Source organism: Colossoma macropomum, unplaced genomic scaffold (assembly GCF_904425465.1).
Source record: "Colossoma macropomum unplaced genomic scaffold, Colossoma_macropomum, whole genome shotgun sequence".
Lineage (NCBI taxonomy): Eukaryota > Metazoa > Chordata > Actinopteri > Characiformes > Serrasalmidae > Colossoma > Colossoma macropomum.
In genome coordinates this window covers 21,534,262-21,549,028 of record NW_023494785.1, presented here as the reverse complement: position 1 = coordinate 21,549,028, position 14,767 = coordinate 21,534,262, and the positions used below count along the sequence as shown (strand labels likewise).

At 39.5% G+C, this 14,767-nt stretch overlaps 1 protein-coding gene across 4 annotated transcripts in view; it reads right to left on the bottom strand.

Moving 5' to 3' along the window:
* ptprub (protein tyrosine phosphatase receptor type Ub) overlaps positions 1 to 14,767 on the bottom strand; it is a 241,553-nt gene that overhangs the window by 38,832 nt on the left and 187,954 nt on the right. For 3 of the 4 annotated variants that reach the window (XM_036587010.1, XM_036587002.1, XM_036587018.1), the window contains exons 14-17: positions 7,981 to 8,119; positions 5,492 to 5,521; positions 5,090 to 5,250; positions 2,138 to 2,325 (exon numbers count right to left, since the gene is read on the bottom strand). In XM_036587010.1, the coding sequence (XP_036442903.1) occupies positions 2,138 to 2,325; positions 5,090 to 5,250; positions 5,492 to 5,521; positions 7,981 to 8,119 (518 nt within the window). The remainder of the gene's footprint in view (positions 1 to 2,137; positions 2,326 to 5,089; positions 5,251 to 5,491; positions 5,522 to 7,980; positions 8,120 to 14,767) is intronic. The other variant, XM_036587027.1, reaches the window with a different exon arrangement.

Here is a 14,767-nt window from a genome sequence, read left to right as displayed (position 1 = left end):
TAATTCCCCCCAAGTACAATATGGTATAATCAAATTTCAGAGAGCCCCAAACAGAAAGCTGAAACTCATAAGACTGGAGTTACACAAGCACACAGCAATGAAAATGTCAAACCCGTAACCCCTTGTGCAGAAATAAATTTTTTATGATTTACAGACATCTCTTGTACTAGATAATGTCTGTGTCCATGAGTACTCCATAAGAAAAGCACTGAACAAGAGTGCCGTTCAGAGGATAATGCCATGTAGGAAACCACCCTGACCTCAATCCTCTTGAATTCTGTGGTGTGATCTGAAGCAGGCCATTCAAGCAAGATATGTCAAAAATATGTATACATAGGTACTGTCACGCATTTAGCCAGTCCTCAGATGGACAAAGACTACATCTCCCAGAATCCTCTGGGGGATCACGTGGCGGAGCTACTTCCCTCAAACCCGCAGTCTCACTCGGACTCCAATACCCAGACTTCCCAGCGAAGTCACATGACTCCTGACCCATCCTCATGCTCCTATCAGCGTTCACGTTCACCTGAATACTAATACGTTTCAGCTGTGTTTAGGTCATATGACTCAGATAGTTTAGTTTTTAAGCCCGGGCTTTTGTTTTCAATCCGCAAGCATCTGATTTTTGGTGACACATTACAGGTACATATTTCTGTATGGAAGAATGAGCCAAAACACTTCCTAACTGTAAAGTTGTGACCAATAAAGGAGTTACCAAAACTAGTTACTAAATATGAGACTTTGACTTTTCTCATCCCTTTTTTCAAGGCTACAGGGATATGCTTTCATTCAGCCCCTAAGCATTACTGAGATCGAGATGTGACGCTGGGCGATAAGTCCTCACTCACAGATGATGCTCCAGTTCATCTCAAAGGAATTCAATAGGGTTGAGGTCAGGGCTCTGTGTAGGCCAGTCAGGTTTTCCACATCAAACTCAGCAAACCATTTCTTTATGGATCTCGTTTTTTGCTTTAGGCCTTTGTCATACTGAAAGCAGAAACAGCCTTCCCCAAACTGTTGTGACAAAGTTTGAGGCACACAGTTCTCTGGAATGTCACTGAATGCTGTAGGAGTCATGGAACTAAGGAATCCAGCCCATGAAAAACAGTCCCAGACCATTATTCCTCCTCCACCAAACCTTAGAACGGGTACAATGCATTAGGGCAGGTAGCGTTCTCCCAGCATCCTTCAAACCATTTGTCTGTCAGACTGTCCGATGGTGCTTTACATCACTGTCACTGAAGACAGACAATTTTTCTGAGCTTCAGAGCTCAGTGGTACCATTCTGTGGGTTATACATCTCATGGCTAAGCTGTTAATGCTCCTAGATCATTACACCTCACAATAACATCACCTGTTGTTGACCAGGGCAGTTTCAGAGATGAACTGACTTATGGGAAAGATGGAATCCTATAATCATGGACGTCTTCAGTGCAAGTGTTGTAATTATACTGCAATTCTACTGCCAATGTTTATATTTATAGACTGAATGGAGGTATGCATGATTTTATTCACCTTTTAGCGATTGGTGAGGCTAAAATAGCAGAAATTAGAGCGGATGTTGACATACTTTTGGGCATACACTGTATATACTGAATGACAAAATATTTGCATGTATTTTTCTTACATATGGCATATTTGACATTTCAGTGCTAAGAAATCACATCACAACAATGACATACTTTTGACATACGTACAACATATATATTATGTACATATGTTTTTCTTCCGTATGGGGTATATAACTGTATGTAAGTATATGGTGGGGTGGAATGAGGAGAGGTCTGCACAATGGTTTGTCTGACAAATCACCCTTGCTATAGAACAGATAAGACACATTGTGAGACCCCTGGAGACTGCAGCTCTCGCAGCATGACATCTGCTCCTATGAATGCTGTCATCCACTCTAACAGTGTCTATTTATTAATATCCCTCAGCATATTTGGTGACACTAGACTAAGCACAAGTGTATTTCAATTAATGGAAGCAATCTGTGGGGACAGCTGTGGGACATTTATAAATGCTGGAATAAATCACTAGAAAGGCTGCCCCTCTCTCTCTAGCCTTGCTGTCAGAGACAGGAGAGTCTGAAAGGAACTGTCAGTGCAGTCATTTTGCTTTTTGATTCAAATCCCACCTCATACTCCTGTTTGAAACCATAGCCTTCTGCAGTCTTCATCTGGTTGATGTGCTGCAGCAGGTCAGCAACGCGGACGGCTGGATGAAGCTGTCCTGTGTGGTAGGGAGAGCCCTTACGCCCACACTGTCTCCGGGGCGAGCCACCAAGCAGACTGCTGGACTCATTCATGGAGCTGCGTGGATCACCTGAGGAGAAACATTCATGAATCGACACACACACACACACACACACACGTGTTCAACTACTCTAAAGCATTTAAGAAGGAAATTGTCTAGACACAAAAACAGAAATGACTACCATGGGTATTGTCGCTTTCAGCTCAGTGTAATTATAAATTCATAAACGTGATTGTGGAGAACATTATAAATTCATGACTTCAGCTGTGCATGAAAGTAAATTAGCAGTCAGAAGTGAGGAATGTAAGATGCAGCCAGCATGTATGCAGCAGAACATGCTGCAGACTCGAGAGAGTGGACGAGACAGCTTTGAGATGAGCCATTAAAGCTTCATTTTGATCAAGAGAACTCCTCCTTCAAACATCAACTATTAATCGTTCGTTGAATCAGTTTTGAGCCAAATAAATTATTTTGTATTTTTGCCCCAATTTCCACAAGAAAAGGAAGCTTTGAATCAGAATGCATATACTCCCTTTCTCTCTCTCTCTCTCACACACACACACACACACATATGTATATATATTTATATATATATATATATATGTGCACACATTCACTGGCCTCCTTATTAGGTCCACTGACCACCACTGATGAATGTAAAGTGTTCGACTACGTGATCAGCAGACCTAATAAGGAGGCTGTAGAAACAATAATGTCGTGGTGGCATGTTAGTGTGTGTTGCACTGCACAGATGAGACACAGCAGTGTTGCTGGAGCTTTTAAACACCTCAGTGTCGCTGCTGGCCTGAGAATTGTCCACCAACCAAAAATATCCAGCCAACAGTGTCCGAAACAGAACACTGATAAGGGACTAGAGGATAAGCTTTGTCTCAAACTTTTACATTTATACGGTGGACCAACAGGGTAAGTGTGTCTAATAGAGTAGACAGTGATTGGACACGTGGTTGAAAAACTCCAGCAGCACTGCTGTGTCTTATGCACTAGGAGCACAACACCCACCAACATACCACCACTATAACATTATGTCTCCAAATGTTGAATTCAATAAAATCCTCACAGCAGAGTTCCAACATCTAGTGTAGAGTAGAGTAGAGACTTTAGAGACTTTTCCTGCAGAAAAGGGGGGGTGGGGGACAGACTCTCTATTAATCCCTTAATTTCAGAAGAAACATTGGATGAGCAGGTGTCTGTAAACTACATATATAGAGAGATGTATGTACTATATGTGGAAATGTAAACACAAGCATTTTCTGCATACAGATTCTTTTCTACATTCTTTCTGATATATGTGTTAATGGTGCTTAGTGGGCCATAGGAAGTGTCATGATTTAGCCCTGTAGCCTTACAGTGGTTCAGCTGCACGCAGCAACACAAATGCTATAGAACAGAGAGGGTGATGTAGGTGAACTGAGTCATTAATTTAAGTGTGCTGTGGATTTCCAGAAAGGCTGAACAGGGTGAAAATGACCTAAACTGCAAGAGCACTGGTATTCATTCATGTGTGAGTGAGGGTGATCTGGAGCTCGGCACTAAATGACTTGTAAGGTATACCTGAGTGGTAAGGGGCATGACTTTTTTTTACACATTTTGATTTCTTGGCAATAAAGTGTATGAAAAATATCAGCAAGCGTGGAATAGTTTGCAGTACGAGTACGAAAGCTGTAAGATTGTTGCATGACTGTTAATACTGGGAATGTGTATTCGAGGAGACCTAGTAAATGGGTCACATAAACTTGTCATTGTATCTACATCATATGTTTTAATTAATTTAGAGAGCTGCTATGAAATGTCAACGCTTCCTACCACTAGCTTGATTCTAATGTAACAGGCAAATATGAAGTTAACAGAAATTAGCATTATGTTTGTGGGGCAAATGTATAAACAACAGCTAATTTCACAGTGAATCACAAGATTTCTGCATTAAACATTGCTGTGCAATGACATGCATCAACGGCAAATGTTCATGATTTTTCAACTGTATGTAGACTTTTAACGCAGACAAGCTAGACATCAGTGTAGACAAGTCGAACATATACAGTTTCTCTATACTTTGCTCTGCTGAACTATATTCAACCATATTCAATTTGAAAAAAGGAGTAAAACATGCACCTTTAGCGGTGTTTAGTGTTCAAAATATTGAATGTTGGTATACGTATTAGGATTTGCACTGGAAGTGGGCATGTCACTCACTGTTTTTTGTCTGCTGAGATATTCTGCCTCTTTTCATTTGGCGTCAATACAAAACTATGGGATTAATTTGTAGATTACTAAAGTTCAAGTCCGGTTAGCAGGACAGAGATCAGGCTAGGTAAGAAAACAAGTGATAGATGCACAAGAGCATGCAGTCTGCAAAGAATCTTCTGTGTTGTAGGATGGGTCTGAAAAAAAAAAAACTAAAATGCAAGTATCTGCAGGTTGCTATAAACATTTTAGAAGAAATTGGTAAAATGCCACAGGCCACACCAAACAATCAGTAAAGTACAGTATAGTAAAGGACACAAATCATTGAAAATGATTCCAGGGCAGGCTAGTGTTCTTTCTTTCTGACGTTACTCACTGTCTATTTTGGGTTTAATTTGAGTTTCAAACTGTAATCAACACCTATGTAATAACTAGTATTCGACTCTTTTGCAACTCAGCTTTATACCGTTTTAACAACCATCGTGACCCCTAACATTTCTTAAATCCTAACCTATAAGATAAAAGTGAATTATTTAATGTGATACCTAATAATATTCAGCATGCTTCCTGCTAAGCTCATGTGCCCTTCTTGCATGAAGTGGGTGTCTGTGTGTAGGTGGATGTCTCTTACTGCGGGTGCTGCAGGTGTGGGCATCCATGAAGGACAGAGCCATTCTCTCGTCCTCCTGCAGTGTGCTCTGGTCAGCGAAGCTGCGCTCCATTGAGCCCATCATATTACTCTTCTCCTGCCTGTAGGTAATGGGAGTCTTATTCATGTTCACTGGCTTCCTACTGATAACACAGAGACAGAGAGAATGTGAGAGAGAAGGAGAAAGAAGGAGATGAAGAGGGAAAGAGGGAGAATGAGAAAGAAAAAGAACAATAGAGAAATACAGAGAGATAGATAGAGTGAGAGAGAGAGAGAGAGAGAGAGGGAGAGAGTAAGACTGTTACTTCACTGATGTGCTCTCTGATCAGCACTAAGCTAAAGCAATGGGAAATGATGGTGTGCAATGGAGGAAAAGCCACTTACGGATAGTAAGAGTAAGAGTAGTAGTCCCTTCTGGAGAGGAGAGAAGAGAGGAGAGAGAAAAAGAGAGAAAGAGAGAGAGAAAAAGAGAGAAAGAGAATAAGGGAGAGGGGACATGAGATGCAAGCATTGCCAGTGTTCTGATTAGTGTGAAAAATGGCAGGCTCTCAGAGGCTTGCTTTGGCCACACCAGCAATGTGACACATGCAGAACCTAGGCAGTGACAGACAATACAACAGCCAAAGCAGATATGGCCTAATCAAATATGTTGCCTTGTTAGCTTTTAATGAATCAACTAAATGCTTTGTTGCCAGAGAGAATTTCGCTATCACCAGCCACAGAAGCAACTTCATGGTGGCTTAGCAGCATAATCAGTCCCACTGTTTGAGACTCGGAAACACTGAAATATTCAATAAAGCACTTAAAGTACTTTTTGTACATTTCCACTTTGAACAGAATAACAAAGAATTATTATCTCATTACCATTTTTTGTTTTCATTTTGGGGAACATTGTGTTTAACCTTTTTCATCCCTTAAGGTCCCAAGCTTATAATAAACTATACATACTATTATGCATAGACATATATACATATAACCTTTTTAACCCCTTAAAGTCCCAGGCTTATTACATACTATGCATGCTTTTACACATATACATACATGTACATACTACACATACTATTATTATTCAGTAACTACATGGACTTGTTTGGTTGTAGAAGTGTGTAGCCATTTAAAGGGTTAATGCAGAGGCAAAAAAAAACCATCTATATCTACCTTTTCATCTACTCTTCTGCTTTAATAATGTGATTCCTTAATGTTGTTGTTGCATTTGCTTTGATATATAAAGTACATAACCTAAAAAGCTACAAATTCAGTTGTTTTTTTTTTTGCTTGCACTGAAAACTACAGTTTTCGAGCGGGCAAACAACTGAATGTATACTTATATATGAATCTATACTTCTATGATTTGTACTGTATTGTTCAATACGAGCCTCTTGATTCAATACATACAGGATTGGGCACAATATATTCAACAGACAGTAGTAAATAAAATACTCTGATAAGTACTCTGTAATGCATGAAGTATGACAAAAATAAAACAAGCAAGCCCACCACTGCTCTGAAAATATTGCTATCTCTTTACTCTAAAAATGACTTGTAAGAGTATATTAGTTGTGGCTAGGGCATTTTTATAAAATATTGTACTTTCATAAGGAAGAATGCTGTAATAAACTGAAAATAGCAGCATTAACATATTAATAGATTTTCAGGCCCTTTTTTTTTGCAGTGTTGAGAAATGTATTGAATCCACTACACCACTACATTGTATCAAACTGAATAATGAGCTTTATAATTCATTATATGCTGAATAATAATAATATATTACTATGAATATGAACAAACAGTTATATAACTATACACTTTACACTTCAGTCGGCTTTTATTGTGATTAGAATTTCATTTCGAATGTTTTCTCTAGCTCTAGCAATTAAGACAGCATCATGCTTCTTTTATGTAGTGACAGAGGACATGGTAGCATGCTACACTTTAACATACTGATTCATTTTATTATGCCCAATGTAGACATGCATGCAGTCCAACTAATCTGGCAATACATTTTAACGAATTCAAGGGGACTTTATCAAAGTCTATAAATGTGTTTCTGCCAATATTGGTTAGGATAGCATCAATAATTGAATTGTTTCTACTTTTTAAAACAGTTTAACTCTATCTGACGGCAATCCATCATAAGCAGAATGTAAATACCTAGCACAAGCTACTTCTCTAGCCTAAGTTACTCCCCTAAACTAAGACAAATATTTCACATTATGTCATAGGTTCTTTTCAGGAACTGCCCCAACGCCAAGTTGTGAAATGTGTTTGAGTGAGAAATAGCAAGCGGCTTTTCTCAGATTGCTGGTGGAGATTAAACTCTGAGATAGATGCAGTGGATCATGGGCTGTTTCTCTTATCAGCACCTGGACCTTTGGAGAAGCATGCTAATTATCTTCAAAAGCACACCTTTTCCCACCCAATTATCAGCTCGTTTCTGGGTCAGGCTGATGCCAGGCCAGGCCTAATTAAGTGAGTAATTGAATTGCACCTCTCCTTAATTAAATATTTCACACCCAGATAATCTCAGAAGATGAAAGCTCTCTGCAGCCGCCCTGCCACACTGTGGGAGACTGGAGACAGCAAACGTGAGCGACTGTTAGCTTTAGTCATCTATGAGCGACCCAATCTGCATCTGAAATTCAGAACAGAGCATCTGGGATTGGGAAAAGAGTTTCTCTTCTCTCCTCTATATCTAAGTGTTTAGATATAGAGTTATCTGTATCTAATAAACACAAGACAAATGCGAACTCTGTGTTGCTTACAAGCTGCATACACAGTGAAGCCATTCATGGTTCATGGTAATTCATGGTAAAGCACAACATGCCATGTCACAGGTCTAATTTGGGCTAGAGGCTGTTCAATGTGATCCTTACCCTTTTTTGATGATGATGATGATGGCTCCCAGCAGCAGAATGAGCACCACCAGACCCCCTGCACAAACACCCAGAATCAGGCCCATCTCCTCTGAGTGCTGGGACACTTCCAGAGCGCGTCGGTGGTCCTTACAAGCAGCTGGAGAACACAGACATATACGCAAGCACACAAACATTTAAAAACCTGAACAAAAACACCTGCATACAAATACTCACTTATTAAAACACATACTCATGTACAAAGAGAAACAGAAAGAGGAGAGCCTGAAAAATAGTCTACATACTAAAAATACTAAACTCAAAAGTGTGAGCCAAGTTTGAGTTTGGTTTCAGAAGTCTGTGTGTGTGTGGGTGGGGGGTGTCGACATGAGGCTGGAGCTAACATTTACATTTCTCTGGTACTGCATACCTAGAAAGTTATTACTGAAGTTAGTGCTGACAGAAATGTCATTGCTCCTCTACCTTCACTGTACTGGTGTGCATCTTATCAGAACTTACTTCATGTAAATGGAGTAATGTGCAACCATGACAAGGAGTGTGGCCCACTGATTCATATTTGGTGTATTTTACTTAAAGCTACAATATGTAAGTTTAGGGGATTTGGAGACCTCTCTGGTGAAAATGCGTAATTGCAAACATGTGAAAGAATATTTCGTGTTTCTGATCCCTTCTCTGAGTGAATTAATCTGATTATTACAAACATGTTGAATGAGTATTCAGTCAAATACTGAACGAGAATTCAGTCAAAACTTTTCCTAGGATGAAAGTGAGTTACCTACAATTGTCATCATATCTTTATCAGTATAGGTTTATTTTGCAATTAAGATCTAAACATTAAGCTGGACTTTCTTTTTAAGGGTCGTTAATACGTGAAGATATATGACATGGTCTGAAAAACTCTCCCTTTAAATTATTATTTTGGGCTTTACAAGGTGACTCATAGCAGCACATGGACACCATGCTTTAATGTGTTTTATCTTTTTCCCCTGACTCAGTATTGCTAATTCTTCCAACTGTAACAAGAAATCTTACGTAGTGCAGCTTTTAAGAAAGACTGTAATTAATCAAGCCATGTTATTAGTCTGATAGAAAATCGGATAGAAAAAGAAACAAAGCTTTTTGTCTCTGTCAATCTCTTGCAGCACAAGTTTTACTAGCACGGCAGGAGCACATTTCCTCTAGCAGGAACACATCAGCTACACCCAAATGACTATTTATCCCCCACGCCTGTCTGCACTGACAGCGCAGCGGTATGGGTCACTTCACACCGTGAATCTCCACAGGAGAGCCTAACTCTCATTCACACAGGACAATGAGGCTGCGTGATCGAAGAGTAAGCAAAGAGCGTGCGCCTGCGTGCAATGAAGCCTGGAGCAAATTAACCTGACCACACTTCAGACGCCTGCTGTCAGCTGAATAGCAGAGTGTGTGTGAGTGTGTACGTGCATGTGTTTTTATTGCTGAAAAGTGGGTGGCTAAGGTACTGAAAGTGGCAGCTCTTATGCCTTTAAATAAAAAAAGCAATACATTCTGTTTTCCTCTTTTCACAGATGTTTGGAGTGAAAGTTTAGAGATCCATTCTGAGAACACAGCGTTCCAAGTCACTCAAAAGCATGTTTTCCAGACGAGGCAGGTGGATGTGCCAATCAAAATCTTTTCAGCCTACATGTCCAAGTGATTGGATCACCTGCACACTATTGACCTCTATACTCAAATCAGTACCTGCGTTTAAAAGTGTTCTAGGGTCATTTCATATAGACGTTTGTTTCTTCCTTTGAAATATGGGCCTGTCATTTCTCACACTTTTGAGATTATTGTAAGAATATTTTAAGCTCTTTTTATGTTGTTTTAAGTAATTTGATCTAAGGACAATTTCTTATTGCTTTGGCAGACCATTCTGCTTTTTAAAGCATTCATTTTTGAATCTGCCAATAGAATAAGATAATTTATGGACATGACTTACAAGTAAACAAATCTAGAAACGAACTGAATAATATTATACTATCCTTACAACCATCTCAATTTGACAAATATAAGGCAAGGCAGTGGATTAAAGGACAGTGTTCTCAGAGAACATGAAGTGCAGTCTACTCCTGTTAAGATCCTGTTCAAATTCACAGAAAAGAAAAATGCACTAGATTCTGTTGCTGTTTGTGCAATTCAGACTACTATGAAAATATATTAATGAGACAATAAAAATGCTGATCATCCATGCATGCATGAAACATGTTAAAAGACAATATTTTATTGCAAGCTGATAAACCTTCTCTTTTACTGCCACTTCCACGCAGGTTTTAGACATTCAACTGCCATGACTCATCAAACTAAACTGACAAATCAAAGAAAACACATCTATTCATCTCTTCCTTTGGAACTTAGACAGAGATTATACAGGAGGTGAAATTTCAAGTACCCTTTAGTCTTTACCAGCGTGCTGAAAACCTTACTACACTAACAGCTGGTTCATTTACTCACTCTCTCCAGTGGTCTGCACTTATGCAAACAGCTCCTTTGTCATGAGGCTAGTGATCTAGTTTCCCCGGCTGCTCTTAGCGTTTCCTGAAGGCCCTGGTGGCCTGAAAGCTTGTGGGCAGAGGGAGAGAAAGTCAGCTTGGGCCTGCGGAAAGAGGTCTGCTTCAGAGCTCTCTGTACAAGGCCAAGGCTAAAAATACAAGTGTGTGGATAGAGGGATCTGGGGCAGGAGAGAAAGGAATAAAACATAGCTCCCCTCCATCTCCACACCCAAGGCCTTTCCACAACTTTCTTTCTTTCCCTTTCTCCTGTGACAGCAAACACTCAGAGAAAATGCTGTTTTAGTAACAAAGAGATAGAGGTGTTAGCAATGAAGCTAGTGAAGCATTCTGGTTTAAAAAATGTAATTTGGGAAATAATAACAAAGGAAAGTTTGCAGAGGAAAGCATGATCCTCTCTTAAATACATGAGGGAGAGTTTTTTTAAACACATGGCCCATAAACTGCCCATGTACACCTAGTATGCATTCTTTTTTGGGCAGAATGCATCCTCTTTTTGCCTGAAACCTGGTGGAGAAAGCTTAGTACCTGAGGGAGTGCTTGTGTTGAGAAATGTTGAAAGATCTAGGCCTAAGCTCTTGCTAACTCTGATCACTTTTTATCTTCTTTTGCAAGCATTAACAAAACTGCATCACACCTGGACACAGAGAGCAGTGTTCATTTAAATGTGTTTGAAGATTGCAATAAAAAATGATTTACCCCAGGATTCCCAAGATTGACTAAATTATGCAGGCTTTGTTCGTAAACTCTGAACAGGAGTTGTACAGTTCAGCAGTTCAGGAAGCGCGTCAACGTTCTCAATTCTTCTTTCCGCATTTCAACCCATCTGTGGGTCTCACAGTAGGATTCTATATCATAACAAACCCAAATCATCATATCTTAACGACGAATAAAAGCATGCACTGTGCATGAAATATAGATGGGGAAACATCCATTAAAGTTTGCTGCAGGTCTGATCAGATTTTCGTCGTCGTGCCACATTTCCTTTTTGAATATCAATTAAGCCAAACACAAGCATGAAATTTGTTTCAAGATTAATGCGAGCACCTGCTGAGTGCCCCCAAAATGGAAATTGGCACTTAGAGAAGAAATGAGAGTCTATTGTTGTGTGAAGACTGCCAAGGGACTGTTAATTAAACTGTCACCTGCAAGTTGAAATGGAGGCCGTGGCTGCTTGGTTGTGTAAGCCTGTGCAATTTTACAATGCTTTGAGCACATTACGGGGGCGACACAGACATTGTTCCTCCCTACACTCTGCTCAGGCAGATTTCTATGACAGATGGAACAAAATGACCCAGTGAGTAGATTTTTTTTTAACCTGTGTTCATTTACAGTAGTGCATCTAAACATTACACTGCAATGTGTTGCAATGCAACATGATAAAATACAATAGTTTTTGGGGTAAGTGTAACATTATTTCAGAGTCTGGATTTTTAATTCTAGGTGCATGTGTACATTCATCATTTAACTTGAACTATAAAACGTCTGACTGAATTTGATGTGAATTGAATTGAAAGTGTCAGTTTATCTCATAGTTTATACTATGGTCACATAGTCACTCACACACTTCACGTCATTATAGTTACATGAAATCGATTTATTTTATTTTATTGTGTTATATTCTTATTTTGTAAGTTTATGCTTCTATATATATGTAGCTAGTTAGGCAAGGCACAGTTGTGCTTATGCAAACTACACTATTTGTCATTTAGCTATAATGTTTGTGCTTGACCCATTTAATCCCATCAATCATAATTATTACTGAAACTTTTAAGCATGTAGAGCTCTAAAAGAGCCGTTAATGTATTTGAATGGTACTGAATGGTAATACGTTGAACTACAACTTGCGTTACGTTTTTTTTGTGTGGTACGAATGTAAATGTATGCCCCTGAGAAAGATGATGAATTGAAATTCTACAAGTCAGTAAAACATGTTAGAGTACACATGTAACCACTATATTTGGTACATATACTTTTTAAAGAGTCTACTGTTTATATATTTATCTGTTTATATTTATATTGTTGTTTAAATTTATTATATATTTGTTTATATATACTATATATTTGTTAAATTATTATATATATATATATATATATATATATATATATATATATTATATATTATATATGTTAAGACTGTACTGCCACATTTATATAATTCTCACAACTGTGACTGGTGGGATAACACAGTGGCTCACATTTGCTGCTCGCGATGACCCAGTACAGGTTACATGCATCATTATTTCAGTATGCTACCTCAGTTTTTCACATGGTTCACTGTTTATGAGGCTGAGAAAAATTTGGGACTAAATGACTGGTTAAGTATCAAGACATAGAAGTAAATGAGTTGTTTTTTTTTTATGGATTTTTTCCTAATTTAGTTGTGTCCAGTTCTCACCCGATAGTTAGGTCTCCCCTTAGCACACAATGCTACCAAGCTGGGAGGGTGAGAGGTAGCATGTGCATCCTCCGAGACCTGTGAAGCACCACTGCATATTTTCAAACTGCGGCTAACATAGCGTCACTGGACAGCTCAACATGCTTGGAGAAGATCGCCAACTGCCTGTTCTGTTACCTCAGCCAGCAGACAATGTAAAAGAGCTGTTAACCAAATATATGACCAACACAGGACAGTGGGGAAGAAATTCAGATTTAGGTGCTCCAGCAAGCATATATTGTAATTCTGTCAGTATATGAGTGCAGAGCATAGCGAAGACATCAGCTCTAGCCTGTGTGTCTGTGTGCCATAAATATAGCAAAATGATTTACTGTATCAACGTCTGTATCAAACGGAAGAACAAATGCTGGGCACATGTAAAAAAATGTAACAAACCATCAAGGCTCTGATCAATAATCTCTTGTTTGTTTGTCGATGACTGTTTAACCCTATATTTGGCCAAAAGGTTTTTTTCTTTTGAATGGCAATTAGAATCTTATGTGGATATAAATATGCGTGCAATGGTATTCCACATCACTCCTCTAGTTTTCTCTATCGTGTTTAAAATAATTGGCTTAATCTGTTCGTTACAACTCTCATTTGTTCAATGGTTTGTCTGTTTAATGCTCTGGGTGAGAGGAGATGAGGAAAGGCATTTTGCTCATCAATATGTTGAGGTGTGATTAATCATAGTCCATCTGTACTCTGAGTGTGTGTGTGTGTGTGTATGTAGCAGATGGAGGATGAGACAGTTCCAAAATGGCTGCTCTTGCCTCTTGGCTTTATGCTCTGAAGGCTCCTTTCCACCTTCATTACCTAGTCAAAGAAACAAGCCCCCCCACACACATCCACTCCCAACACATCCTACCCCTTCAAAGTCAATTTAGCCCCAAGGCTCAGTACACCCTAAGTGAGCGCTGAGAGCTATAAATATGGTCGCCCCAGTGCTGCACTCTGACAGCACTCAATAGGGGCCAGAGGAGGCCTTTGTTGTCATCTGGATGGGTGTTCACGCCTCCTGATCTTTTTCATGTTTGTGAGGGGACTATGACAGGCCTGGGCCTCATCATATTGATGGGTACAGGTGTGTGTATTAGCGCTGTTTGATGTGGAGGGCTCTCTCGTGAGCGGACAAGCTCCTGAGTGCTCATCTCACTGGCCTCTTGGCTGTGTGCCTGCTTGGGACTGGCCACCAGCAGGCAGTATCCTTTGATACAGCCTGATCCCCCACCGCCAGCACCCAAAACAAACATGATGAAAGGCTGACCTGTGCTCTTCTGCTGTTTTCTGCCCTTTTGTCTGGTGTGTGTGTGTGTGTGTGTGTGTGTGTTGGGGGGGGACTGGGAGAGATAGACTATGAGAGAGAAACAGACAGAGAGTTTCCTTTAGATGGCAGATATATACATGTCACACCCTGAGGGAAAGTGGGTACATACGTCAAAAATATAGGACTGTTAGTGGCACTAGTTTCTACCATGTCTGGATACACAACCTCAAAATGACTCAATTTCTCTGGCCGAAAGGGTAAAATAGAAAACCTCTCTAGCGTGTCCATTTTGTACTGAATAAAGACAGAATCGTAGTTTTCTTTACAATTTTATTTCACAACCGACGTAACACTACTGTCAGCTTAGCCTATAGATCAGTGGCTAGCAGTCAGGATTGGATGATGCCACAGGGATTCCCAATGGTTGCATGATATATTTTTGTGATGCATGCTGAGTATTGTAATGAGAGGACATTGATAAATGAAAAGATGAAAATGATATAAAAATTGTGAATTCTATCAAACAGATGAGGCTGAGGTGCAATACTGCAT